Consider the following 26,548-nt stretch of genomic DNA (forward strand, 5'->3'; position numbering starts at 1 on the left):
ATCGGGCAATCGAATTGTACTTTCGACTTGCAAGTCGCGCAAGCTGATTGTTAAGCGACTCTTCCGTCTCCGCGCGCAAAGATTGATTGCTGCACGAGGATAAAATGGTTTAATGGTGATAATATCTTTATACAAGACTCGACCGAATGAATTACTGCTGAAATTTTCAAAAGTATTATCTGCCAAACTGCTTGAGAATTTGAGGTCATGGTATAATTTTAATCATCGTTAAATTTAATGATTGTACATGGCATTCGGAGTTTTCTACGTGGTAGGGCAACTGTCCTGGAGTAATGCAGTTTTTCACGTCCGTCTCTTGATCCCGATCGTGATTGGCTCTACTGGTAGCAATACAACTTCGAATTTTATTCGGATATCTTTTATCTGTACGATTTTATCGTGGGTCAAAACATATCTTCGGAGAAGCGTTGCTACGAGTGTCTTCGCTAGCAGCATGGCATATTTCTGGGCTGAAAATTGAATGAATCGATAAATTCTTCTCACCCTTGTTCAGAGCCTGCAATTCGAACAAGCTGATAAACTCTTTCCGAATGATCAATATAATATTTTGCATGCCTGATAGCATTGCCAATTAAATCAGCAGACTTTACGACGATCCTTTAGAATTTTGCCTTCGTGCGAGCTGCATCACCGTTAATTTCGAAGCATCGTGGCTTGGGATTGTAGCGAACATTACTATTTGTCTTACCTATACAATTCCTTGGACCACCACCGAACGGTATGTACGAGCATTGCGGTTGCTTCGCAAAATTTTCAGGCAAGAATCTATCCGGATCAAACTTGAGTGGGTCGAGCCAGTATTTCTCGCTTCTCTGCACTCCCAGGATGTTGAGTACCATTGTACTTCCTTTAGGCAAACTGCGTCCACCTGCAACATCATTAATTGTCACACGAGTAAGCCGAGCTTCGTGTACATTGGACTGTGCAAAAAAAGAAGCGGGAACTTGAATGAGAATACGAAACGAAGATTAGCAAACCTATGTCCAAGTCCTCAGATACCTCCCGAACAATAAGAGGCACGGCTGGAAACAGGCGCAGAGTTTCTTTAATCACTCGTTCCAGGTAAGTCATGCGTGCCATCGCTTCTTGAGTGACGTTCAATTGTGCATCGCCATTACCGTCTCCGTATATTTCACAAAGCTCCTCGTAAACTTTTTCCTGATGTAATGTCAGAAACCAGTGATTCAACAGTGACTCGGAAGAATTCGTATGTCAGTGGTCAGAAATCGTCGAGAAAAAGTAAAAGTTCACGTACGCCAAGTCTAGTGTGAATATATATATACCTGTACACATGGGTGGGATGCCAACATTAACATGACAAAACCAATTGTATCGGACGTTGAAAGACTTCCCTGAAATGAAAATAAAAAAATAATGAACGACACCGATGATGTATTAATTATGATTTGGGAGCCGATTCTACTTTTGATATGATGTAGATTCATGGGGAAAACGAGAAAAGTGTCAATTGAGCTTGCGGATCTTGAAAAAAAATTACGTTTCGAGCTGGAACAGTCTTCGTAAGACAAACTACTATAATCTGACTAAGAAATGAATACTCCATAAAGACTCATGCGGAAGTATGCAATAATGTGACGCTTACGGTAGCCATGAATGTATGGACCTGATCACGAATCTCTTCATCGGTCAGTATTTTTGTGTGCTCTGATAATTTGACGATGTGGTCCAGGAATGCTTCGCGTCGTGTCGCCGTATTATCTGTGCGAAAATAAATCGATTACTTCACAACTGAATGGGTATATGAACTTGATCACGATATTGGTCGTGCTACAATCCAAATAATTCCAATCCTAAACATGAATTGGTCGGTGCTTGCTTACATCGATCGTCTTCGGCATCTTCGTTGCTTTCCCGATTACCACGCTCGAGTAGCTGTTTCTTTTTCGTCAAGATTAACTGTGGCGAGAAAGTGGATGTCAATAATTTTTATTCAAACTACTTGTTCTGCGTTGAGGATAACCGTTCGTGTATTTGCCTGGGTGGCGTAAAGACTCTACATTCTACCATTAAGAATTTCTTCACCAAGTTGCATTTCATAGAAAAAGTACATGCAGTGATAATACTATAAATAATCAACAACTTGATATTCACCTTTTCGGTGAAGTCATGCATGAACTTTATGTATTTCTGTTGGTCTTTGCCAAGTTTCGTACGGTAAAAAATAAAGTCCGGGTGTATCCACGGACTGAATCCTCTTCGGACTATACCAGCCGTTACTCTGCGAATGTGAATTGTGCTAATCCGTAACTGCGGTAGATTACTCGAACAAAGTAATGGGAAGAATGTAGACTGGCCCCATTGGACCGAAGATTCGATCAACTTACTTGCGGAATGCCTTGACGTAGGGATTATTCTCTCCCGCATAAGCATCCAATTTCACACCCATTACAGTCTCTGCGACAGGAAATTGACATTAAACAGAAACGCAAGTCGATTAATTATTAGGGAATAGCGCACGTCACCCAAAGTCGACTTACTGCAGAGACTGCCCATCGTGCACCGCGAAAAGTAATTGGATACTTCAAATTCTGGTCCATTCAATTCACACTCCATTTGGTCCGCCACCATCACCGATTCGGCGACAAATATTTCGAGAAAAGACTTCAGAATTGTTGGACCAAAGGTTGGCTGGATGAGCTTCCGGTGCACCTGCCATGTCGAGTCTGAAATAGAGGTTACCTTCGCATATGCAATTGTCGATGAATGATTTCTTAAACCCTAACAACAATTCAAGTACACAAACAGACGACGACGAGTCACTGTACGTTAGAGTACAACTTACAGGGAGCGGTCACTAATCCTGAACCGATCCAGGGTCGAGCGAAGTCGAACAAACTGCCTTTTTCAACAGTCTTCGAGCCGAAAAGTGCCAACTGAAACGACACGTCGACATATATCGCGATTCCTCCTCCTTTTCAATTATAACATTAAACTTTGTCACCTTCAATTGTTCAGGATCGGTTGTTACGAAGAATAACAAGTTGCCTATTGACACCCGAAAAGGTGACGAATAAATTTTGTCGGCTTCCAGAACTTTGTTCATGATGTCTGTAACAACACAGGAGACGGAGCATCTTATTTACACGTGATAATTTTGCGGGTAAAATGAAATCCCAACACTCACGTTCACTGTCTCCAATGAAAATATGGGCGTTGCCTATGATTGGCAAGCATGGCGGTCCCTCAAATTCGGAAGTACGATCAAGGAATGCTCTTATTTTTCCCAGCCTTCCTACGATTTTCATTATCGCGTACAATGCGACACACGCGATAAAACAAAGGGTCAGTGCAAAACGATCCATTTTGCAATTCACGAGCTACTATAAAAAAGTTGAAAGGCTGATGCGTATTGTTATTATTATTATTATTATTATTGTTGTTGTTGTTGTTGTTTTTGTTGTTGTTGTTGTTGTTGTTATTACTTCAGGAAGCCTTACCTCCGCCAAGATAAAGATGATGTCAAAATTCCCAAAGACTCCGTGGACCAATTTTCACCGTGAGAAGAAGCCACTATTAAGATCTTAAACCTTCAAAATATTGCTCTGAAAGAAAACCCAAATCAATCTTCGTTATACCGCATCGTGTGAACCTCGTTTCTAAAAAAAATTCATGCGATATTTTGCATAAATTCGTCAATTCGAAAAAGCTCCGTCAATATCTCGAGATCATGACAATTACTTCAAAACAGTTCTTTCGTCCAGCTTAATTTTTTACGGGGAATTTAAGTGTGAAAATATACAAGGATGCAATATATTACTTACCATCAGGACAGTTTCAATCGATTATCTTCACTTGAAAATGTTCACTGTTTTGTCGGAAAAGACTTTGTCGGTTGAAATAGTTTGAAGTTTTTTTTCTTCTATCGGCTAAACAACGCGAGTAAACTCATTTCTGGAAGCTAAATACCTCTTGCATCGACCAAGTAACGCGATGTGAGATTCGATTCTTATAACGAGTCTGACCAGTTTCAATCGAGGTGATGGAGTTGAACCGTTAGATTCAGGCACTCCTTCCATACGAAACGGCGCGAAAGGCTATGCTGTCGTAAAGGCGTACCTTGGCCTCTGTGACGTAGATCCCACGTGATGATTTTCATGATAATTATAAAGAATACACCGCGTATTCCCTACCTAAAGAATGCACAGAATATGTCCACCGCTGTGCAAACGAGATAGAGCATGCCTATCGCTGTCTCTTTATAAGACCGCTTTGACCGAATATCTCATCGACATAGCTCAAACAAGACACGTCCACGTCTCTATATCGATGGTTAGTCTTGAGCCAGAATAGCGTACGCCGTGATTGATTCAGCCTTGCTACTGCCAGACGGGTGGTTCTCGCTTTTCTTGCTTTAACTTGGTCAAGATCGGCGGGCGCCGACCGCGCCAGGTTCGTTAAAAAGACTGAAAATATTATCACATATTTGTACCTTCTCACGATGAAATTCGATATTTGACAAGTTTTGTACGTTTCCAGATTTTGAGATCTTACATTTAAGCGCTATATCGATGTGATCGATACACGAAGAGCAGAAATATACCAATCGTAAGATTTCCGATATCGTCGAAACCGTCAATTCGATGAAGAATTTTCGTTCTTATTCAGACGGCAAGACTAGATATATGACGTACGATTGAACTGTGTGGAGGAAAATCTTGACCGCAATAATTTAAACGTTCGGAGAAATTCTTGGATACCTAGGTCAGGGAACGTCGAAAAACAGACACCATTTTTTTTTTATCCAACGTTTCGGCCCGTTCTGTGGACCCTCCTCAGGGAAACAATTTCATTCTATGCAGACAGTAAAAAAACAAACAAAAGCCAAAGAGTAATTGCTTTGTTAAAAATTTGTACAATCGTATGGAACTTAAAAAAGATAAATAACAGTCCAACTTATTATATACTAATCAATAAGAGTTGGGGGCAGACGTGTATTATGCTATTACTGTGGAGGTCGTCTTCGAACGGTTTTAATTTATTTATAAATATTGTAAACAAGGTTAACGTCCTTCGTGTCCATACTACTATTGAACAAAAACGTGCCACAAGTTTATAATCCTGTTCTTTGAGGAATCAACAATAAGAGATTTACTTAACTGACCTTAATTTGTAACTGACGTAGATCTTCTTTTTTTTTTTTTATTTATATAAATTTTAGATGACATCTGTATATACAATTCGTCTCACTTTGCGACCAGCCACCATTGAACTCGAAATAAAAAACCAAAACATGATAAAAAAAGAAAACGAAAAACCAAAGGAGTAATTTATTCGTACTCCGGAACTATAACCGCAACTTTTAACGTTGAACTTATCTTTAAAAAAAATCTGTAGAAAAAGAACAAGATCAGTCATAGGAGAACTGATAAAATTTGATTCCAAAGTCAATTAAGTGAGTCAAAAAAAATTAAGTGTTCGTCCTGAAAATTTGTTCCGCAAATTTGTCGTAATTGGTATTTTTGTTTTATTGACATCTGACCCCAGAAACAAATAAGTGTGAACCTGCACCAAAAATTCCTGGGGAAATAATGAAAGTTGTTAAATTTTACGAATACTTCCTTGTGCCGTCACTCCGATCGCTTGGCAGAAGTTAGTAAAATCGTTGATGCCTGGAATGTTTTGAAAATTCAGATCCTGCACGCTTCGGTGAAATTTGTATGACATGAGAAAATAACTGATGAGATGAGGCGGAAGTTTGTACAGCGTGTATAGAATCTCCAGAAGGGATCAGGGTGTATTGTATACCAAAATAATACAAAATTGGTCGAATGCTGAGGCGCTGAGACGATTATTCGCGTATAACTTTAGCTTCGAAACTCATTCGCGTCTCGTTTGAAATTGCGCAAATCGACTTCAATTTCTGCATCCAACTTCACGTGAAGAATGAGCACGATGGCTTGATTAAATTTAAACAAAAACAAGAGACACTCGTCATTTTCGCACAATTTTATCATGTTCAATTCACTCTGATTTTTCGTTTTCGAGACTTATTAGTGATAACAACATGAACTACATGGTTATTCCTGGGAAATCGAATTCTGATAATTAGGACGCATTCGTAATCAATGACAATTCATCGAGGAAAAGTGGTAAGCTTGTAGAAGGCTGACTGGGCGAAATCTATTTCAATTGGTTTCTACTTCAGTCTGCAGTTAACTGCAAACTTGAACAGCGTAGTTCCTTTATAACCCATTTCCTCCATGCAGCGCGGCAATGAATACAGATAGAATGGACACAGTGCAGGTAATGAGACCGAATGGCACGACGCCGCGGAGTAATTTTTACCAATTTCCTACAAACGTATCAATTAGAATGTTGATAATTGCGACCTCATAGCTGAAGTAACATCGTCGCCGCAAAGTTTCAAGCCGTCGCTGTCGGACGCCTTAATATTCTCCGAATCATCGTTCTCGCGAATTCCGTAAAAAAAATTTTCAAACGTAGTGCTTCAAGGTAACAAAAAAAAAAAAAACCACCAAAGAATAAATTTTCAACGCTGTTATTTCCCGTGTAAGCCGATGAATTTGTGCTCCGGAGTGGTTAATAAAAAAAACATAATATCGTCGTGGATTAAAAAGCAGATGGGACAAAGCCCATGTATAAGAATAAAGCCTGCACCCTTCTGGTTCTTTGCCCTCGTTATGTAAATTTTGTAATTTCATTATGCCGAGCCCGTCGTAGGAGGTACAGAGTGCACGGGATGAATTTTCCCCGGAAATACGCACGTCCAATAACACCTGAACTGCAAACGATACGAGCCGGAAATTTGTGACGGAAACTTTGAAAGTTCGTACATACAACGAGTTTTCATTCGGCGCAGAATGAAAGAAAAAAAAAAAAAAAAAAAAAAAGAAAAACGGGTGTTCGGAGAAATTGAAAAATTCGCATCTACAGTATGGAAAAGAGTGAAGGAAATTTGGAGAATGTTTTATATCGTCGTCCGTCGGAGTTCCACGGAAGTAATTCGATCGTCATGAATGGAAATGGTCCGTCGGGAATGCCGAGAAACCATCTCAGCCATTTTCCAATCTGCGTAGAGCTTCCGTCCGCAATTCGAGTCCCTCGTCGTCTGATCGGAGTCAAGACGCGTTCGAACTTCTAAAACAAGTATGTAGAAATTAGCCGCGTTTCGTCGTACGCACGAGAACAAATCGCAACGGTCTGTATAGATATCCGTGAAATTTGAAGTCCTCGACGTGTTTCCAGCCGCGATTGAATCCCTTGCAGTTTCGTTCGTACACACGGCGTTGGTACCTAAATCGTAGATGTCGGGAAATGAGTCTGCGGGTGGCAGAGCGCGGAATGACTTCGCGTTCATTAAACTCCACCAACATAAGAGAAATACAACGCGAGTCTCGCGTATTTCAGCGTCACTCGTTCCTGTCAGAGATATTCTCCTCTCTTTGGCTCTCTCCCTTTCCCTTTCATCCCTAGCTTTAATTTATGTGCGACATACATATAATGTATAAATGCAACAGACAAGTCTCGCACCTCGGAGGGGATCGAGATTACATGAGATTTCTTTGGGTCGTTGTAGGGCAGCGTATATTAGACACAGGGAAATTAATTAAGTCAATGGCACTCTAAGGCCTGCCCTTAACGCTGAGAACCGCCTGAAGAGTCTCTGACTTTGCGCATGTTTCACGATATTCGGACAATCCGTTTCGAACCTTGACTCGAAAGAACCTTCAAATTTTGGATTTATAGCATTTATATGGCCACCGGTTTGTTATCCGCAATTTAACCTCCCACAGCGCCGCAGCTTTTTTTGCACTATCGCTAATAATTTCACGAATGTTGCAGCAGAGGCGCAATAACGATGAAAATGATATCAAGCACCATTCCGGGAGGAAAGTTGTTGCAGTAAAAAACTCTGAACTACCAGCAATTTTGTCTTATGAAAAATAGCGACTACAGGACCAATTTGTTTTCCAACCTAATAAAAATGTCGACTTATACGACATAACTGCCAGCCCGTATAATATTCGGGGAGCTGAAGTGTATTAACCCGTCGTTTCCACAAGATGGAAAATGTCAGTGCAGTATTTTACCCATCAACGCGCAGCTTGCTTCGCACCCGTCCAGCTGAGCTGTGCACCCACATCGCGTCGCAGCATTAACGCGAATTAAAACTGGAACGGTCAACTTTAGGTCATCGTTTATCACGTGCAGATACGTATAAACCCGAGGACGCTTTTACGTCCTCGTACATGTTCGGTTCGAATTCGTCCCCGGGGTTGAGCCTGCAGTTCGCGTACCCGTAACAACGAAGCTCCGTAATCAGCACGGATATCCGATCTTCGGTTCATTAACGTTCCTCCGAAAGCCACAGCTCGTAATTATAGATACCAATTAGGACGCCGATGCAGTTGGAGTCCCGATTTCGGAATACCTTGTGCATCGTGCTGTATTGTGACAAATCTGTAATTTTTTTCCGGTATATGGTGCAACTTCCATAACGGATCGTTTGATTCCGTGAACCTCGTTATTTCGGGATCATCCATCATCTCGTATCGGTGCCTCGCACCTTGGGTTCCGCAGCTATAAGGCGGGTTTACGGGTGAAAGGAGACTCGATGCAACTCCGATAGCTGTCGTTAGTGATAATTTAAAGACGGTTCGATGATTGCCTGTCAATGCTAATGGCTTAATGGCTTATCGCCACTTCCAGCTCGTCCTCTTATTAAGACCCACCCGGAGAGATGACCGGAAATGGTCTACAGATATACCGGCGAAGCAAACGCCGCCTTTCGCGCACGGCAACGCAGCGTGTTGGCATGTGTCCCCACATTACCATATACACGAGACATTAGCCTGCGGAACCCCTTCTGTGGCTGTTGGTTAGAGCCGACGTCCTGATCACCGTCAGCGATCAGGGCCCGCGAAAACCAACCGAAATCCGAAGTACCATTTCGGCCCAGGAGTTATACGGCCAAGAAATGGCTACTCGGGTTTGCGAACCGGTGTTGAACTCGAATATGAAAGCAGGAGAAATTTGCATAGTTGTGGAATTTGTATGTAACTATTGTATGATGCTTTCGTGCTGGTACGACAACAAATTGATGTAAACACCTTACTTAACTTGCACAATATAGCAAGCTAAATAGATAAGCATGTTCATTGTTAGAACGACCAAAAATTTATTATCAACAACTATAATCGCACTAAATAATCACTCGTATGTGCCACATTTTCTGGTAATTAAAATAATATTCAATACGCGAAAATGCTACGAAATCCATTATAGGAAAATTTTCTGCGAGTGACTATATAGCAGATGAATTTTTTCTCCCTGTCCAATCTTGATGACCGACCGATTTTTCTCTTCCTTTTATTTTATAAAATACGCTGTGTAGGATAAAGTTCGTTAGTTTCTACCGAGTCGCTCTTGCAGTCTGCTAATTAGAATGCAAATTGTAGTTAGATGAAATTTGCCTGTTAGTCTCTTGCCGCTATCGCTTCGACGAGTTTTCTCTAGTTTATACCTTATCAATCGCGGCTGAATGATGCGTTACACCGTCATCTGAATTATTCTCACAAGCAATCGATCTTGATCGACCCAACGTTTTCTTATGCCATAGATTTACGAAATAACAATAAAATTTTATAGTAGGGCTGGTCGTCGGTTACTTTTCTCACTATTAGTCACTTTTTGTCACTTTTTTCTAAGGAATCGTCACGTTTTCTGTCGCAAATAAGTTTCGTGCAGAAAAATTCTGCTACACAATTTTTTTCCAACGCGACATCCGCTAAACAAGATTTTGTTTGTCAAGTATCGTAGTATTTTTTATGAAAAAATCAGCTATAGGTTGTTTACAGCGACATAATGAAAAGTAAGACTGCTTATGATGAGATCAACAACACGGTGATAGCATTTTTCGTTGAATTACTGTGCAATAATTAATTCTGATCAGTCACTTCTGAGTCACGTTTTTATATCCGAAAGTCGCTTTTCTCAATTTTTTTTTTTTTGTCAGATTAATTTACCGCTACCAGCCGTGCTGTAGTGATCTGTATTCGTCCAGAAAAATTTCTTACCGAGAGATGGTATTACTTTACATAATCCTTCGAACATAAATACCAAGCGAACGTTAAACCAAGGTTCGCATTAAAAAATTATGAAACAACGTAAGACATTATTATAATCAAAGTTTAATGATTAAGGAAAACTTTTGCCCGTTGGTGAGATAAGAATGGAAAATATGCGGACTTTGTAACGAAAAAACGAAAGTATAATACTTGTGTATGATAAACGACTAATTTAGCAATCTGAACGTTGAAAATTTCCGACGCGGTGGTCGTAGCTATTATTATTATTATCTAAAAATATACTCCGCACGTTCTGTTTGCAGCTATTACGGCCATTAGCTTGCTAAATCTTGGCAGTTGAAAATTCCTGATCCAACCGTGAAGATTTCTTGCCCCCAATTTCTACCTTATACTTGTTTCATTAACGGGAGGAAATTGGGTTAATCGGACCTGAACACCCCTCGGAAGATTTGAACGAAGCCGTTGAATAATTTGCATAATCGAGCTGACTTTTTTTCTTGGTACCAGCCAGTTTTTATAATTGAGTATCCCCAGCCAGAATTTCATTTCGAAATTACATCGCGAGAAATCATAATCGGGATTGGTTGGTTAGCTAAATTGAAAAAATTCGCGAGCAATATATAATATTGTAAGAAGCCGCGCGCGACTCCAATTCAGCATTTTTATATAAACTAGCGACAAGAGAGCGAAAGAGCGAGAAAAATAGGTGGAAAATATTCTTTCTTCCCGCTCGCGGAGCGCGACGGGAAAAAATAAAGGAAAACCGGGACAACCGGGTTGTGGAAACGGAGATAGTTTATCGTGACGGAAGTCGCCATCTTGGCCAGACAGACAAGAGGTCGAGGAAAAGGTGGCTGCAGGGAGGGAAGGTGGAAATTACTCCGGATGTAATGTAATTGCAAACGCGACCATTAGGGCCTCATATCCGGTTCGCCCTCTCACCGCACTCTCCGTATATACAACCTCTACAATACGCCCTCGCAATCTGTTATTTGGGAAACTTCAGAGGAGGAGGCCGCGTAATTTTCATTAGCGGATTCTTTCTTCCCGCGTGCGTAGCTGCTTATTAATAACCACGTACAAGAAGTCGAGCGGCGTCTGCTTTGTTCTACTGAAATCAACTGATATTTCACAGATTTCGACCACGACTCGCGATATCGACAATATCGACAACCTGCAGGCTCTTGCACGACTTCTGACACTTCGCCGTGGCGTCGATTTCACTTAGCTTTTATATGGCGCTTCGCTACCCGGACGCCATTTCATCTCTCTCTCTTCCTCTTCCTCTCCCTCTTTATCCGCACTCCCGAATTGGCTCCATCTCACTTCGGCTTATCCCCCGCCATTGGCAGCTCACCTCGATGGCATTTTCACTTTTTTGAGACTTGAAAAAGTCTAGATGAATTCCCTTTTTCGAGATATTTGCATGCAGTATGTGTGTGTGTGTGTGTGTACGTTAGTGGACACATGTCCTCCAACTATAAATTCCTTGCATGGATGTAAAAAATCCGGGCTGGGACTGCGTATGCAAAATTCGTTGGATCCATTCGACGGAAGGGAGGAAGAAAAGATGACCCAGCAGCCACCCTCTGTTTTATGAAATCTGTTTATCAACTGCAAATTATTCAAGCAGTAGGACGTGACTCCTTAGTTTCCGCAAGTTCTAAATTGTCGAAATTCCAGCTGTCGAAAGAAAGGCTCCTCTCTCTCCCTCTTTCTCCATTACGTATTCCACCGCGCAGGTGTGGGAATAGAACCTTAAATATACTTTCGGTGTGTCAATATTCTTTTACGAAGACCATCAATCTGCGTTCCGATCTAAACTTCGTCCCGAGGAAACAGTATTCTACGGAAAACTTTTCGATTCCATTATTCTTCGCAGTTTATTTACCATACCATACTCGTTGTCTCGACTCCTTACAACCCCTGCAACTTCGAGTGTAACGCCGACTTGTGTCATAACGCAATTCTGCCGAGTGTTTCGAACGCACTACTCTGCGCTCGCGTATCGCGAACCGCAATGCTCGTTACGTGCGTTAAGAGATGCAGGTTCGAGTCACGGAAGGGAGAGGTTCGTCAATGAACGGATATAAGATGGAACCGAATCCGAATTATTCCACTCCGGCGTTCGAGGCATGAGATTGGAAATGAAACCACATCCAGTTATCGAGGATATCGTACCGGTTCGAAGGTACACTCGAACAAGCCGGAAGCCGCTTACTGCATCATAAAAGAAGATTTTGAGCTAAGATCCTTTGTTCGAGTGGACTCGGGCCTCGGAAATCAAGCGCTAAGGCGATTAAACCAGAACCATAACAACCCTCCTGGGGGGTGAGACCAGCCTACAGCCACTGAAGCCAAGTTCGAGTGCAGGGTAAGAGGCCTGCAATACAGAGTAACGTCCGGTCTCATCGCCCATGATTTTGGTATTCCGCATCGCGTCACGGGGTGCATCGCCCGTTACGTTGATCAAAATTATCAGGGACTTAGTCGCGGAGTATCACGACGGCTTAGCGATCAGAGTAGGCTGTGCGGAAGAGGGTTCGAGGAGCTCGTAGGACAGGTAGGTATATCACGTGGAGGTGCATATAAAAGGGATTCGGGACGTTGGCACGCGTGCCGTTCACCCTGCGGGGTGATAATCCTGAGCTAGTGGACGATCGTTACTAACCCAAGTGTCGGGGATCTCGTTAATTGCCCGAACGGTTCTCGTTAATTGCCCCGTCGTTTGAACGGCTCCATCCTCTCCAGCCACTCCGAATTTTACCAAACTCCGTAACGTGTCCCCTCTCTAGTGTATCCGCGGGAATTCCAGTTGCACTCCGGATATCACAAATCACTCGCTAATTCCCAGGCCAAGGTCGATCAATCGGATTGTCAACGGGGAACAATCCGATTTGGCACGTCAACGCGCGTTCGACGTTCGACCCTAAGGAGTGACATAATTCGCTCCGAGACGAAGGTTTACGTTCAGAGCCAAACCGGCCGTTGACCTTAGGGGATGAATAACCTCGGAGAAGCGATTTTCCTAGCCGTCCGATCGTTTGGCATCCCGCTGCTTTCGCCCGGAAGAAGTGAGAAGGATCCGTCAAATCTTCGGCTAGTTTTCTCGTCGACGATTATTGAGTAGCTGGTTATAAGTAGGACCGACCACGATATAATTTTTCAAGTTCACGCTCGTAAGCAGAAGCGGATACTTTCGACGAAACGAAGGAATCTTAAGGGTTTCTCTGTACAAACGCACGGTCATAACAGTTGTGGCAGCTATACGATTCGAGATGCTGACCAGATCGCCAGCTCAGCAGGACAACCAGTCATAACCCGGAGGCTGCGTTTGACGGGATCTCATGATTCAACGGTGTGTCTGGGGAACCACCGTCAGCAGCTGACGTCGGGTGCATCTTCGCCAAACCAACGCTACCGTAGAGGAGCAAACGTCAACTCCGACGTGACTGACAATCGCACGTCAGAATTGGTGTGAAAATTCCACGTTCGCGAATCGTTTGAATCATCGTTGCGACCAGATTTTAAGGTGCTTTGAATTGATTCACTAGATTTTGGTTACATTTTTGAAAGGAATGGTGATTTGTGTACTTAGATTCTTTATTTACCATTACGTTCACGTCCTTAATCCCCGCGCTCTTTTCATCCCTGTAAAATATGCTTTTTTCCAAAAATACGTTCGGTCAATATACTCGTAAACATGGAGTGAATAAGAGAGTATATTTTATTCAAAGTCGCAGGAAAATAGCGACGCGTCAAGATTTTTGGTAAAAAATACCCATGTCAACTGTATTTTTTACCATGAATTTAGCAGATTTTAGTCCGTACATTTTAGGCTGTTTTCACTGTTTTTAGAGTAAACTCTGCATTTTACGAAGTATATTTCACCGCAAAACCTGACGTGTACCTCTTTTCCTGCAGTTTTGAGTAGAATCTGTTCTTTTATTTTCTTTGTGAACAATTCTTGGAAAAAGTTTAAATACTGTGCATTCGCCCGAAAACTTCAGATTCCTAGGACTTATCGCTCTTCAGGTATATTATACCTATCATACAAATCGAACAGTCCGAACGTTGTCTTTATACGGATAATTCGCTTTCAATAAGCTCGTCCGAATAGAGAGAAAAAACATTGAATTTCTTTTACACGGAGACTAAAAAATTTGAATAAATGACGAGATTTTTATTGAAGAGCTCTGTTTGGAAAACTCTTTTTTGAATGCCCGAAGACATATTTGAATAAATTTGAATACGGTTTGTTCGTACCATTCTTCGAGTCGCGTACGGAAATTTGATTTTTATGGTCATTCGCGGTTATGCGAAGTCCACACATCGTAAAGATATTTTCGTATTCGTGAATTCGGGTTAAGCACGGGTTATTGCTACAGGAAATTCAATTCTCGCTTCCCGCAGAAGTTCACCCGAAAATGAGCGTAAGAGTTCACGTCATTAATCTCAATTATTCTGAAATTTCGATCGAGACGAAAAGCTTCAGCGGCCTGTTATCTTTGCCCAACAAAGAATGATCACTGATCCTATTTTCCGTATGGCGAGATCCGTTGCTGATTTACGATTCTGAAATCAAACAGTTTACCGAAGTAATAATTTTTTGTTTGACGAACAGCGCTGTGATCCTGAAAGGTATATACGTATAACGTACGTCGTAAAGGTATACGTACAATGTACATAACTTATGTACACACACGGGAATGCAAGTACGCGTGTGTGAGATGTTTCCGAAAGTGAAAAAGTATCGAGCCAGGATGCCGAGAGTCGTGAGTCGAGACGGCGCGGCGTATAAGGTATATGATTGCCAAAGCGCCTGAGGATTGCAGCTTCCTGCAAGAAAAATAAAAGAATCCGCTCCTCTCGCTAAAGTCTATTATTTACTCGACAGTTGATTTCATCCACTTTGAAACGGTTCGTGCCGGCGGAAGTAAATGGGCTGTCGCTGAACTGCACCGGGAGCTGTTTCGAATCGCGAATTTGCTCGTCAAAGAGCCTTCACAGACACTCCGGGTGTTGGAGTTGGCTTTACCTCGGGAAACTCCGTGCCGTGCGCATGTGGCCTGAAAACTTTGTTACATTCGGCGGATTTTCTAGTTTTGGTTCCTGTGTAGTCCTCGACTATTTTAAATTTTCACCGTAACCGAAGAATACGGTTCCGAGTATAAAATGAGAACGAGTTTTCTAACTGTGACGAGAAAATCTGGGATGTGACTCTATGATTTTTTTACTTACTTTCTTTTAACCATTGCAATGATTTGATATTAATGCGGACAAGTTTTTTTCGCGATGACTATTTTCGCACGGTAAAAGATGATTCATCGCCCTGGAATTTTTTGTAAATCAGAATCATCACTCTCGTGATTCGCGATGCGCCTGTAAGTAAACGACGAGTTCCGGAATGACGGCAGACCTGCATTTTTTTATCATCTCCGATCTGGTTGATGGCCGTCATTGAATCCCGCATTCGTTGTTCGCACGGGCGTGGATTATCTCGCAGAGAGGAATGCAGCGGCGTGTAGAGGCTGGTTTATTTCTTTGCGAGCGGCGCAATTCGCTTGAGTAATTTTATTCGTTGCAGGCTACAGGCCGCCGTGGTTTTAATCTCGGCAAATGGATCTGGCCGCGTTGTTTTTAACCGGCGTTAAAAACAGAAAAAAAAATCCACACTCCCTCACCGACTAGACGTCTAGCTAGTCTGCACGATGATCACTGCGACGGAGTAATTGACACTAGGCGTGAATTGAATGCACGTTCAGCTCACTTACGCCCGGATGACAGCGACTTCGGTCAATCGATATCTATCAAACTCGAGCGTAATTGACTATTCGCCAAAATTCGTTTCGGCTATTAAATCAGGCACAGTTGCTCCGGCAAACCCAACGTATACGTTCTGATCAGTCTTCGGTATTGAAATTTTTCCGCATGGATTACGATACATCTGTCTGAATCAGGTCGGGATAAACACGACTTTTAACTATTTGACAAAAAGTGAAATCCAAACGCGTTATGAATATCTGGAATAAATATGAAGCTGCCAACGAATTTGAAGAGAGGGTTGAAATCCGTGGAGTGTGGATTAAATCAGAGAGCTGACCAGCCAGTTATACTGCACAGCTCTGCACATTGTGACGGTAATTGTTACTCGGTGAATCGCTTAACCCTCATAAGCATAATTACTGCACTATAAAAGTACCGGGTTACTCGAATAAAGTAATTTTACATGATAATTTTTATTTCTAAAAAGAATTCAACGCTTTTGTCAAACGAACCGCCGTTATTAGTCGTGCACAAAGTTACCCACACTTTCAGAAAGAACAATAAAAAACAACAAAGTTTCACTTCAACCGTATAATAACAAACTCGGTGTACATTCGTACTCTGAAGCCTGCTCCCATCTCAGGGCTGAATTTTTCTCTACCACGACGCAGATTCCCACCCCGAAAGGACCATTGTTCGTCCCTGGAGACGGCGCGAGAGTTGGTACTGTTAATTTCCGGTTCACGTCAATGCCTCTAGATCCCTACCTCCTTTTCTATTGGCCGTAACAGCGGCTCGAAAGAAGTCGGAGTAGTCTCAACTTTCAACGGTATATGTATAACTAAACTACAAACGTGTCTACGAATTCGAAAGACGGAATTCCCCGCAATGATTACGCATTCTTGTTTAAACGATTTCTTCGATGTTACAGACGGAAGGAATAGCCGTTTCCAACCGATGATCATGGACGTAAAAAGTAGCGACTCGCACAACGATCGAAACACCGCGGTTGGAAACTTTCAAGAATTGAACATTCTTTTTCTCCTCCTTTTTTAGCTTCAGCATCCGTGATTGCAAGCGAGACGGGAAAGAACGGTGCACTTTAAAAGCATCCGCATTAATGAAAATGGCATCGCTTTCTATGCCGCAGGAAAATTAACAAATATTCACCGTCCACGGATGGACTGGCGTTCCGTCGTCTTCGTAAAGGGGAATGAAGAATAACTTACGGGAAAGCTCGTATGCCCGAAACACCCCGAGAGTGATTCACTTTATTCTCACAACATTCTTCAAGGGAAGCCAACCGATGATGGATAGAATGTGCTTTTAATTTACTCGCGACGCAGACTTCAACTCCGCCCGGGTCACCCTGGGGAAAAACCTAGTCGATACACTCAATCCTCCTGACAGTCACTCGAAGCTGAGAGAGACGCCGACGTCGGTACACCGATACACGATCGCGTAGTGTGATATGGAGATCAATGCCTCTCCATTTCTTTCTTTCTCCTCGCGGAACGCGAGCCACTTTTCGCGGTTTACATTATGCTCAAATTTGCATCGCAAACTCTATCAGCCGTATAAGCCACGGCTTGAAGAGTCGTGAATTAATGGACCAGCTGCGATGGCGAAGCGTAGGTGAACGAGACTATTGTCGAAACGTTGGTAGAACAAACACAGAAATTTAACAAGATTTGAAATCGCACCGAGTCGGATTCGTGGCTCGATGAATAAACATGTTTGAAAGAAATTTTCGACAACAATCTCACCGTGATTTCATTATACCATCGAGCTTTGCCCTCTACCATTTTTCGGCGTCACTTTTTACCCTCAAATTTTTTCACCCTTCACCACATTCTTCGCTGTACGTTGGCGAAGCTGTTGCGAATAGCGAAAGTACTTTTGCGATTAATTTTTCTCTCCAAAACGAAGAGGGAATAAATCCGCTTGGGTTTCCACGCGCTATAATTCATGCAAAAGATTTTCATACTCTGAATTAGTTATAGCACCCGTTCGAAAATTCTCTGTTATTTTTCTCGACCCCTGGTGTTTTTCCAATATTTAATGCCTCCTTGCAGCCTCGGAAAGTATGTATGTACATTGGCAACGGCCAGTTTTACCACGGTTTTACTTTGAAAGAGGTGTTCAAAGAGAACTCAAAGGATCGAGTGGGCTTAGCGTAGGACGTTACAAAACTTCCACCTTTCTTTTCTCTTGTAACTAGCAGCCTCCAGAGGGTGTATAAACCGACAGCCCGAAGAAGGATGTTTTCAGGGACTCGTGTGGCTGAAAATGGATTTTCTAAGAGTCGACTTTACTTTGAAACAACGATTCTCAGTGTCTTTCAGGGGAAAAAAATTAGATCGAGGTCCAGACTTGTGAAGAAGAGCCCACTTTCTTACTGTAGAAAATTTAGTTATAAAGTCGTCGGGTTAAAAATCTTTCTAAAGTACAGAAAGTGAAGTTGTACGAATGTAACTCGATTTCCGAAAGGGCTTTGCCAGCAATAATCCTCGAGAGAGAATATTGTCCGAGACGTGAGAGGATCCCTGCACTTACTAATCGTGAACTGAATGAAACAGGAACGTTTCAAAATTGAAAAAATCATCGACGCAATGTCCGGGTCCTCTGAAATTGAGTATCGATCACAGGCCAACGTAACTTGTAGTTAAATACGTGATCGCACAAAAATACCAACTTGAGACGCTTTGTTATCCGAGTGAAAATGGGACCTCAAATAAAGTGAACAGCTACACCCAAACTCCCGGACCGTGATCCCAGCAACTTCGGGGCAAGTTTCCAGTTCCGATGTGATTGAAATATATATATATATATATATATATATATATATATATATATATATATATATATATATATATATATATCAACACAGCTCAACGAGAAAACTGAAAGAGACACACCGCATACCGTTGGGATCGTACAGGAGAGGCCGGAGTTGCGCCAATTCCGTAGAATATTGGTGGTAGTTTCTCGAAATGGGTTAAACATCCGCTCGTAACTGTGGTCAGCCTTTCCGCAGGGGACGCGGACGACGCCCTGTCCTCGTGGAACAACGGCGTCGATCTCCGTAGCGACATCAGCTGACCCTCGTCAAGTCGGGCCCACGACCACCTCTGACAGTTAATGGTAAAAACAGTCTCTGGATCTCATTAAATATCAAACCCGCGTCATATCTCACGATTTTGTACGCGTGTCAGGGTGGGCTCGACGTGTTGACCGGATTTCGTCGCGACTTCACATCTCGGCGTCCATCATCTGATTACCACACGAACCCATTCCGTGCAATCGGCGTCGAGCAGGGTTGCGCTTTCCGATCGAATCCTCGGTGGAAAAACGACAAAATACGAAAACGAGACAGAACAATCAAGATCGAATTTCCGCCGCGAATCGATCGAGTGTTAATTCCCGTGCGAAGTGACTTCACCGTGGCTTTTGCGGGAGCCAGCAGCGAAAGACACGGCTGATGCTGGCACCTTGTCGGATCGCGCAACCCGGTGCAAAGTAATCAACGGACAGCGTCGACCGATAGCATCACCGCAGGATCCATTCATCTCCCGATTATAGCAATCAACATTGCGCTTTGGATAAGCCGCAGCGGCTGCAGGATCCGTCCGCCGGCTGCCGACTCCAATCTACGATCTATGGTCTACCTACCACCTGCGATCCACCGTTGCAGCTTTAATCGACCGAAATCCACGTGCGGGAGCCTTGATGCAGCACCGTCTGCGTCCCCGGACCCGCGTTACACGTTATCCAACGAGGAAATCGAATCCGAGACGAAACGTGTAGCTTCAGTCGCAGCACAGAATTTGAGGATGGTGCGATATTCGTGGCGCTAATTTTCGACCATTGATTCTCGATATTTTCAGCAAAATCATGAGAATTTCGAGTGAAAAAAATTTCCTGTTTCGGCTTCCTTGAGCAAATATAAGCGCTTTTAACGGTAATTGAAAATACGTCAATATTCGACGATTGTTTACTTTTAACAGAGTTCGGTCTCCGTGAGATAATATTTGTTTAGTAATACATATCTCGTAAAATAATTAAAATATCATGGTTTACCACTATTTAACTTTTCTTTCTTTCGACGCGAAAACCCAAAATTCACCATCAGATATTGGCGCTACGAAAATTGTACTCTTACCTAGATAATATCCGTCATGCGAAATCCGTTGAGAAAAGTACTTACCTCAGAATTTGCACTCTTGTCATTGTCAGGATTTAACGAAGCGCAATTTTTCCAACACCTTATTGCGAGAGTTCACGTATCGTTGGTAAAACAGAATCACGGTGAACTTTGTTTTTTTTTTTGTTGTATCAATTTGCATTTCTGTTTCACATTACGGAATTATCGAATGATCGCGATCAAGCTCCGAAAAGCGTTTCAGCTTATTTTTTTATATTTTTTTTTTTTAATTTGTATTTCACTTTACCAGGGGATGAAGGGTAACGTGGGGGCGAGAATGCCGCGACGCTAAAGCGAAAAGAGCAACTGAAAAATGAGATTTACTTTTATTGCCGTTGGCAAAGGCACCAGTGCCAACAAACGACGTTTCAGCCGTAATATCGCGTGGGATATTATCACGAATAATCCATTAAAATACGGGAGACCGTGGCGTGCAGATCTGGTGGCAAAGCCAAGGTAGGTACTCAGGCCTGTGTAATTTAAGGCTTGCGAAAAGGTGCAAGAAGAGATTATAATCAGCGCATGGCGGTGATAAATAATGGCGGTCCAAAGCTCAGCACACAGGGGGGTTAATTTCTCGCGTGTGCATTGCAAACTTGTAATTGAAACACACGTTCACACTTGTAATCAACAACAACCATGCACGCTCAGAAAAACTCGGCGCCCACTCGACGACGCGGCGTGCTTATTTACCTCCGTATGTATCGCATTGCCCTATAATCTCGTTACACTCGCAACTTACTCCGGAAACTCTGTAAATTGACAGCGGGTGATAATCGGCTCGCTAGACTTTTCACAAAAACGAAATTCCTCGAGGAGTATCGCGGATAATGAGAGGATTTTCCGTATGATTAATTGCTTAATTTATCGGCCAGAGACCATCTTGGAATTCTCGGTTGAATTGCATTTTGAAATTTCGAGCTTAGTGTCGTTAAATCGTAATTTTCGACTCTCGCGACTTGATGAGTTATTCATGAATTTCCCAGGAACCATTGGCCGTTCTGTGGAAATCAAACCATTTTCGCGTAATTTGGTTAAAGGGACGTATTGGAAAAGTCTTGGGAGGTGCTTAGCGATACAGGAATAAATATATTTGATCGTTAACGGTCGAAAAGAGGGAGGCGGCAAGCTCGTCAGGAGCTTCTCATTCTCACCCCATTTCATTAACGCAGAAGATCTTCACCCCCCCACGATATTTATGCGAGCCGATTTTCACCTGTAAAATATTCCGCGTCATCCAAAATTTTCCTCTCGGTCAAATCATATTTCTTATTCTGCACCATAATTATACAATAATAGAGGCTGTGATTTTGCATTTTAAATTCCAGATAACAGGTAAATATTACCACATCTTATCCCCTTTAAATATTGCTGCAAAACTGCGTTGCAGCCCGATAGCGAGCGAAAATAAATGACCGAACAGGCGAAAAATAAGAGGCAAAGAAAAATGCTTTTATTCACAACACGTGTTTCCAGATGGAAGTTAAAAACAAAACTGTTTTTACAATAATTTGGATAGACGCAGCAGCCTTATTCTATTGATAAACATTCGATATAGCTTTCACGTGTATTTTATCTATGACGACTGCTAGATCAAAAAGTAAGGCATAAGGTGTGATTTCACCCTTTATAACAGTATTGGAAAATGTCCTAATAACGTCACAGCCTGGTTATCGGCGCCATTTTATCACCAAATAACCTGAATTTTTAATTTTAATGGAAGCAAATCGTAAGTCTCGGGGTTTCAAATTAGGCACTCATGTTACATAAATTAATTACACATAATCAATAATATCCCTGTTCTACTAATTTACACGCGAAAAAAGACAGTCAACGGTAAGATGTCAGCTCGGTTACATTAGTTTGATTTTTTTCCAACAAATGATACATTGCAAAGTGACAATCTCAATAACGAATAACCGATTAGTTTCTCCAATTTTCTAAAAGCGTTCTTACATCCGGTCCGTGAACCCAGCCGGGAATATCGAACCGGTCGAGACGAAACTCATCTCCAAGTTTGAGAGCTAATTGTCGACCGGTAACTATCAGCTCCTTATTGGCCGAGGCGCGCGACACGTTCGAGGAAAATTCATTGTGGAGCCTCCGTTAAAGGAAAAGCGATGTGAAGCGAATGGGATGATTTCCCACGAGGGGAGTCTGGCACACTCTTCGGCCTCGATCCACTGTCAACTACCCCTCGATGGAACCCTCGAGCCAAGTCGCTGGCGTCCTTCCTACCCCGTTACATCAACTTCGCTATCGCGCCCACTCTTCGCAGAGCTTTCTTCCGACCTGCCATTAAATTGGCTGGCCATAATCCGTTATCGGGGGTTGGAAAGCCACCCCCTTGCCTTCGTCGCTTCTCGACAAAGGGACCCATGCGGGGAACGATCTAAACGTCGCGATGTAGGAATGCGGAGGACGGATCAGTGTCTGACTTTGTTTCGGTTAATGAGAAGATACGCTGCCATTTACGAGCTTTCACGTAATCCGGTATTCTTTCGAAGTCGGTATGACGAACACCGTGAACTAGAGTATCTTTGTGGGATTCTATTCGCTCCGGGGAATCCCTTTGAAAACCCTCAGAGCTCAAGAGCTGCTCTTGAAAAAAGTCGCGACGGTGTTTTATTGCTTGGAGAAAATACTCGCTTTTCCTGGATAATGAGCTGCGTCGAACTTTTCAATGCAATATACGAAAATAATTCAGAGAGCTTTATTCCTTCATTGGAAAACTCGTTTTTTAATTTTTAACAGATCGATGCTTCTTCGCAAAGAGTTATTATACGAACTGCAACTACTGCAGGGATCTCGAATATCTAGGCGGGATAACGGAAACATGAGAGAGTGAATATTCATATTACGTTATTTACATCGCGATACAAAAGCTCGAGGGATGACAGTGTCGTATATCCATGGAATTCAGCCACGATATATTCACGTAGCGGAAATAACGAGATAAATCCAAGTGCAAATATCAGAAAAATCAAAATCCTATATATCTGTTTGCTATTCGGATAAAGTTTGCATACCTGTATATACACGTTTATTTGTTTCTGCGACTATTGAGTATTCGCTTTTAGTTTGCGACGTTATCGAGCACACTCGAATAAGGTTTGTATTTCCTGTTTGTCGGCGAGACGTAGTTCGGTTACAGGAACTATTCAACTAGGTAAGGGAGTGAGTTGAATTATCTTCTAAAATCTTTCTGCCGAATGATAATTTTGCCAATTTCTGAAAAATCTCGTACAACACGGATTACAAATCCTTTCCATGTAATTTGTTCCCCTCTGTCTTACTTCTTTTAGTATCCCAAAGAAGGTTCGCAGAATATTTTATTGCCAGGCGTGAATCCAATTAAAATTGGAGCCAAGTGTAATATTAATATTCTTTTTAATTATAATAGTAGGAATAATATAAAACGTGACCGAAACCTTGGGCCATAAGACGATTAAAATGCGATATCCTCACCGGCAGCACCGAGGCGTAATAAACCTACGATGACTATTGATTGAGCCGAATCAAAGTCGACGGTCAGAATCCCTCGTCGCACCATCTTCTTCTATCCAATCCGGAAATAAATCTCGCCGCCGTCCTCGACACGCTCGGGAAAAAAATTGGGAAAAAAATCTGAAATATTCATCTCACGAAGCGATCAAATTATGCCGTCGATGTCTCGGATCGGATGCTTGCTTTCGTCCCTTGGTTACCTCCTCGTTCCATGTTCCCCCATATGGCGAGGTGCGAGGGTCCGTCGCCCCGGTCCTCCAGGGGCATTTACGAGGGGCCGTAAAGCTCGCGTTTCCGTCGATCCGGACGCCCAGGAATACCAAACCGAGACAGGGTGAAACGAGGACGTGGAATATCCGGGCAGCACTGCTGATTCATACGAATAGTGCGCGAAGAGCGGCGCACGGTGCAACGGGAGAAATTTTTAGCTCTGCAGATCACCGATTTTACGGTGCTTAATATAAAATGAAATGTATCATTCTGAGTAAGAAACGATAATTGATTTAGTCACGATTCTTCTTTATTACGGTCACTGATAGTGCCAGACTTTCTTGTCGCTTTGAACTCTCTAAATCTTATCGAGTGCACAAGGTGTCGCTACGTCAGAGTGAAAACCGCGAGCTATTTTGACCAAAGTGACGCTGAGCTCCAAAAAAAATCAAAAACAAAGTAAAAGGACAGAATATTTTCTGTAAGAAAATTTTACCCCTGTAGGGATATTTATGAAAAATATTCAGAGATTCGGAGAGTTCTTTTTTTAATTTTCTAGAGTAAAATCTCACTCTTGTCCGAGCGACTCAGTTTTCATTCCGCAAAATTTAGAGATCGGAATTTTTAATAATTTATTTCAATGGTTTCATAAACTTGTAACTGTGCAAGACAGTTGTATCAGGAGGATGCTATAGTCAGTTTTTATCGACCGAGTAAAATGTCACTTATTTCGACTATTATCAAAGCATACGCGTCACTGATTCACTTGTCAAATGTCGGGATTCTCGTAAAAAACATCGGCGATCGCGAAAATATCACTTCTGTCGAAATTTTCGGGATTCCCCGAAATCCGAGTAAAAATTTTGCAACCACTTAGAATCGTTGAGGGGATCTGAAGCTTCTGTTTTTCTAAAATCATCTAATTTACACAAATAACGATAGTAATATCGATACGTCGCTTACGATGATGAAGATGATGTATTCTTTACTGAAAATATTAACGCCATTTAGACCCAATCTTCGCACCGATAATTCCTAGGCTTTGAAAACAACCAAATTAAGCGACATTCAACCCGGTCGATAAGAACACCCGTACAGCACCCTCTTAAAAATTGACCGTCGTGTGATTTCAGGGTACAGCAACGTCGTGCCGAAGACGCTGTGGGGCCGGCTGATCTCGATAATCTACGCACTGACGGGGATCCCGCTGCTGCTGGTGTACCTGAGCACCGTCGGCGACGTCCTGGCGCGGAGCTTCGGTCGGCTCTACGGGCGGCTGTGCCGCCCCCGAAGCTGCACGCGGAAGCCGTCGAAGGCGTACCACAACCACGTGGACTCGAAATCCGGGGGCAATTACTACCCGAGCAAGGACAGCTCCTGCGACGACCTTGGAAGGGCGGGGAGCGTGGTCCTCCTCGACTGCGGCAGCGAGGGGCTGCAGGCGGCCTCGTCGTCGACGGCGCTGGACCCTGGCAGCAAGGGGCACCTCCACCACGGCTTCCACCATCGCCTGCCGTGTCCGAAGGCCGTCAGGATCCCGATAACTCTCTGCCTGCTCATCATAATCGCGTACATTTGCGGCGGCGCTGTCCTCTTCAATCGCCTCGAGGGTTGGTCGCTCCTCGAGAGCAGCTACTTCTGCTTCACGAGTCTCGGCACGATCGGGTTCGGCGACCTGGTCCCCGGTGGTGCGGCAGCGCCCTCGGCGATCCTCGAGGAGCTCTCGCTCTGCGCCACCTCGCTCTACATCCTCCTCGGTATGGGCCTGATCGCGATGTGCTTCAACCTGGTGCAGGAGCAGGTTCTCCACGTCGTCCGGGCCGTCGGACGGTTCTGCGGCATGGGGGGCGGCGGTCCGGCCGAGGGGGCCCCCGACTGTCGGGGCCCTGGCGCCCCCGACGACGAGGGCATACCGATGTCCGTCGTCTCCGCGGCCTCCTGACACCCCCGCACCGCGGGGGACGGCAAGCTCGCCCCCGCGCTGCCCCACCCCCACAACCACAACACCCTCTCGCACATCTCCCAGAGCAAACGGCCCGCCCCGTCACCCGGGCACCACTCCCTGCCTCGGAAGAAGATCGGCGTCCCGGACTGCCGTGCCAACTCTCACTTCCAGCGGGGCCAGCCGACGCGACGGTCCGGAGGGCCCGGAATCTCCCCCGACGACGGACCCGCGCACTTCGAGTACTTCGTCCCACGAAGCGTCAGCGAGTTCAACCTGGCCGCCGCCGTTTCCGACATCGCCGTCCCCCCGCCCCCGGCCTCCGTTCTCAGGCCCGCCTCCGCGACGTCGGCGCTTCGGGCCCCCGGGGGGGGACCGCAGGGTGGTGGACGCATCGCCGACGCCATCAACGCCGCCAAGAGCCGGGAGAAGATGGTGACCTTCGAGGACGAGGGCACATCCGCCGTCGGCTCTACTCCGACGAGGAAAAACCTCACCGCTCTTGGCGACGTGTTCATGTGACGCAGCCCCGGCTGAGGGTGTCGCACCTCATCGCTTACCTCGCTCGATATCCCGCAAAACTCCTCGCCGAACCGCAACTTCGACACCGGCTGCTCGACCTTCGCCGAGGAATCGCAGCTTCATTTTTAAACGCGTCGTATCAAACTCGAAGAGATTGTTGTTCTTTGATCGGTTACGTGTGATGTGAAACAGGTGCGCGGTTGTAATGCGGGAATCAACGCTGGATTACGACACGAATTACTTAATTGACTTTCGACGATAAAAGATATTAATTGTGTTCGCCGAACACGTGTAATTACTCGGAGC

The 26,548-nt window shown here is 43.7% G+C and overlaps 2 protein-coding genes across 2 annotated transcripts; one reads left to right on the plus strand and one right to left on the minus strand.

Annotated features, from left to right (window-relative positions):
* Nucleotides 1–198: 198 nt before the first annotated feature.
* LOC124177431 (cytochrome P450 4C1-like) lies at nucleotides 199–3,497 on the minus strand. Its single transcript, XM_046559770.1, has 13 exons — nucleotides 3,480–3,497; nucleotides 3,167–3,281; nucleotides 2,984–3,090; nucleotides 2,825–2,915; nucleotides 2,520–2,705; nucleotides 2,367–2,436; nucleotides 2,134–2,260; nucleotides 1,863–1,938; nucleotides 1,625–1,740; nucleotides 1,305–1,373; nucleotides 999–1,179; nucleotides 710–889; nucleotides 199–470 (listed from the first exon to the last, which is right to left on the minus strand). The coding sequence occupies exons 3-13, from the start codon at nucleotides 3,083–3,085 to the stop codon at nucleotides 304–306; spliced, it is 1,365 nt and encodes a 454-aa protein (XP_046415726.1). The 5' UTR covers nucleotides 3,086–3,090; nucleotides 3,167–3,281; nucleotides 3,480–3,497; the 3' UTR covers nucleotides 199–303.
* On the plus strand, nucleotides 3,189–26,242 carry LOC124178317 (potassium channel subfamily K member 18-like). The gene is made up of 3 exons (XM_046561554.1): nucleotides 3,189–3,237; nucleotides 24,912–25,702; nucleotides 25,805–26,242. Exons 1-3 carry the CDS (start codon nucleotides 3,189–3,191, stop codon nucleotides 26,240–26,242), a joined length of 1,278 nt encoding a protein of 425 aa, XP_046417510.1.
* Nucleotides 26,243–26,548: the final 306 nt, after the last annotated feature.

The sequence above is a fragment of the Neodiprion fabricii genome, chromosome 3 (assembly GCF_021155785.1).
Source record: "Neodiprion fabricii isolate iyNeoFabr1 chromosome 3, iyNeoFabr1.1, whole genome shotgun sequence".
Classification (NCBI taxonomy): Eukaryota; Metazoa; Arthropoda; class Insecta; order Hymenoptera; family Diprionidae; genus Neodiprion; species Neodiprion fabricii.

Excerpts from the sequence above, each read along its gene's own strand:
- LOC124177431 (XM_046559770.1), bottom strand. The coding sequence starts at position 3,085 with ATGAACAAAGTTCTGGAAGCCGACAAAATTTATTCGTCACCTTTTCGG. Across the intron at positions 1,741-1,862 it reads AGATGCCGAAGACGATCGAT|ATAATACGGCGACACGACGC; the intron begins GTAAGCAAGCAC and ends ATTTTCGCACAG. Across the intron at positions 471-709 it reads TGGTCCAAGGAATTGTATAG|CCCAGAAATATGCCATGCTG; the intron begins GTAAGACAAATA and ends TTCAATTTTCAG.
- LOC124178317 (XM_046561554.1), top strand. The coding sequence starts at position 3,189 with ATGGGCGTTGCCTATGATTGGCAAGCATGGCGGTCCCTCAAATTCGGA. Across the intron at positions 3,238-24,911 it reads GCGGTCCCTCAAATTCGGAA|GGTACAGCAACGTCGTGCCG; the intron begins GTACGATCAAGG and ends GTGTGATTTCAG. Across the intron at positions 25,703-25,804 it reads AGGGCATACCGATGTCCGTC|AGCAAACGGCCCGCCCCGTC; the intron begins GTCTCCGCGGCC and ends CACATCTCCCAG.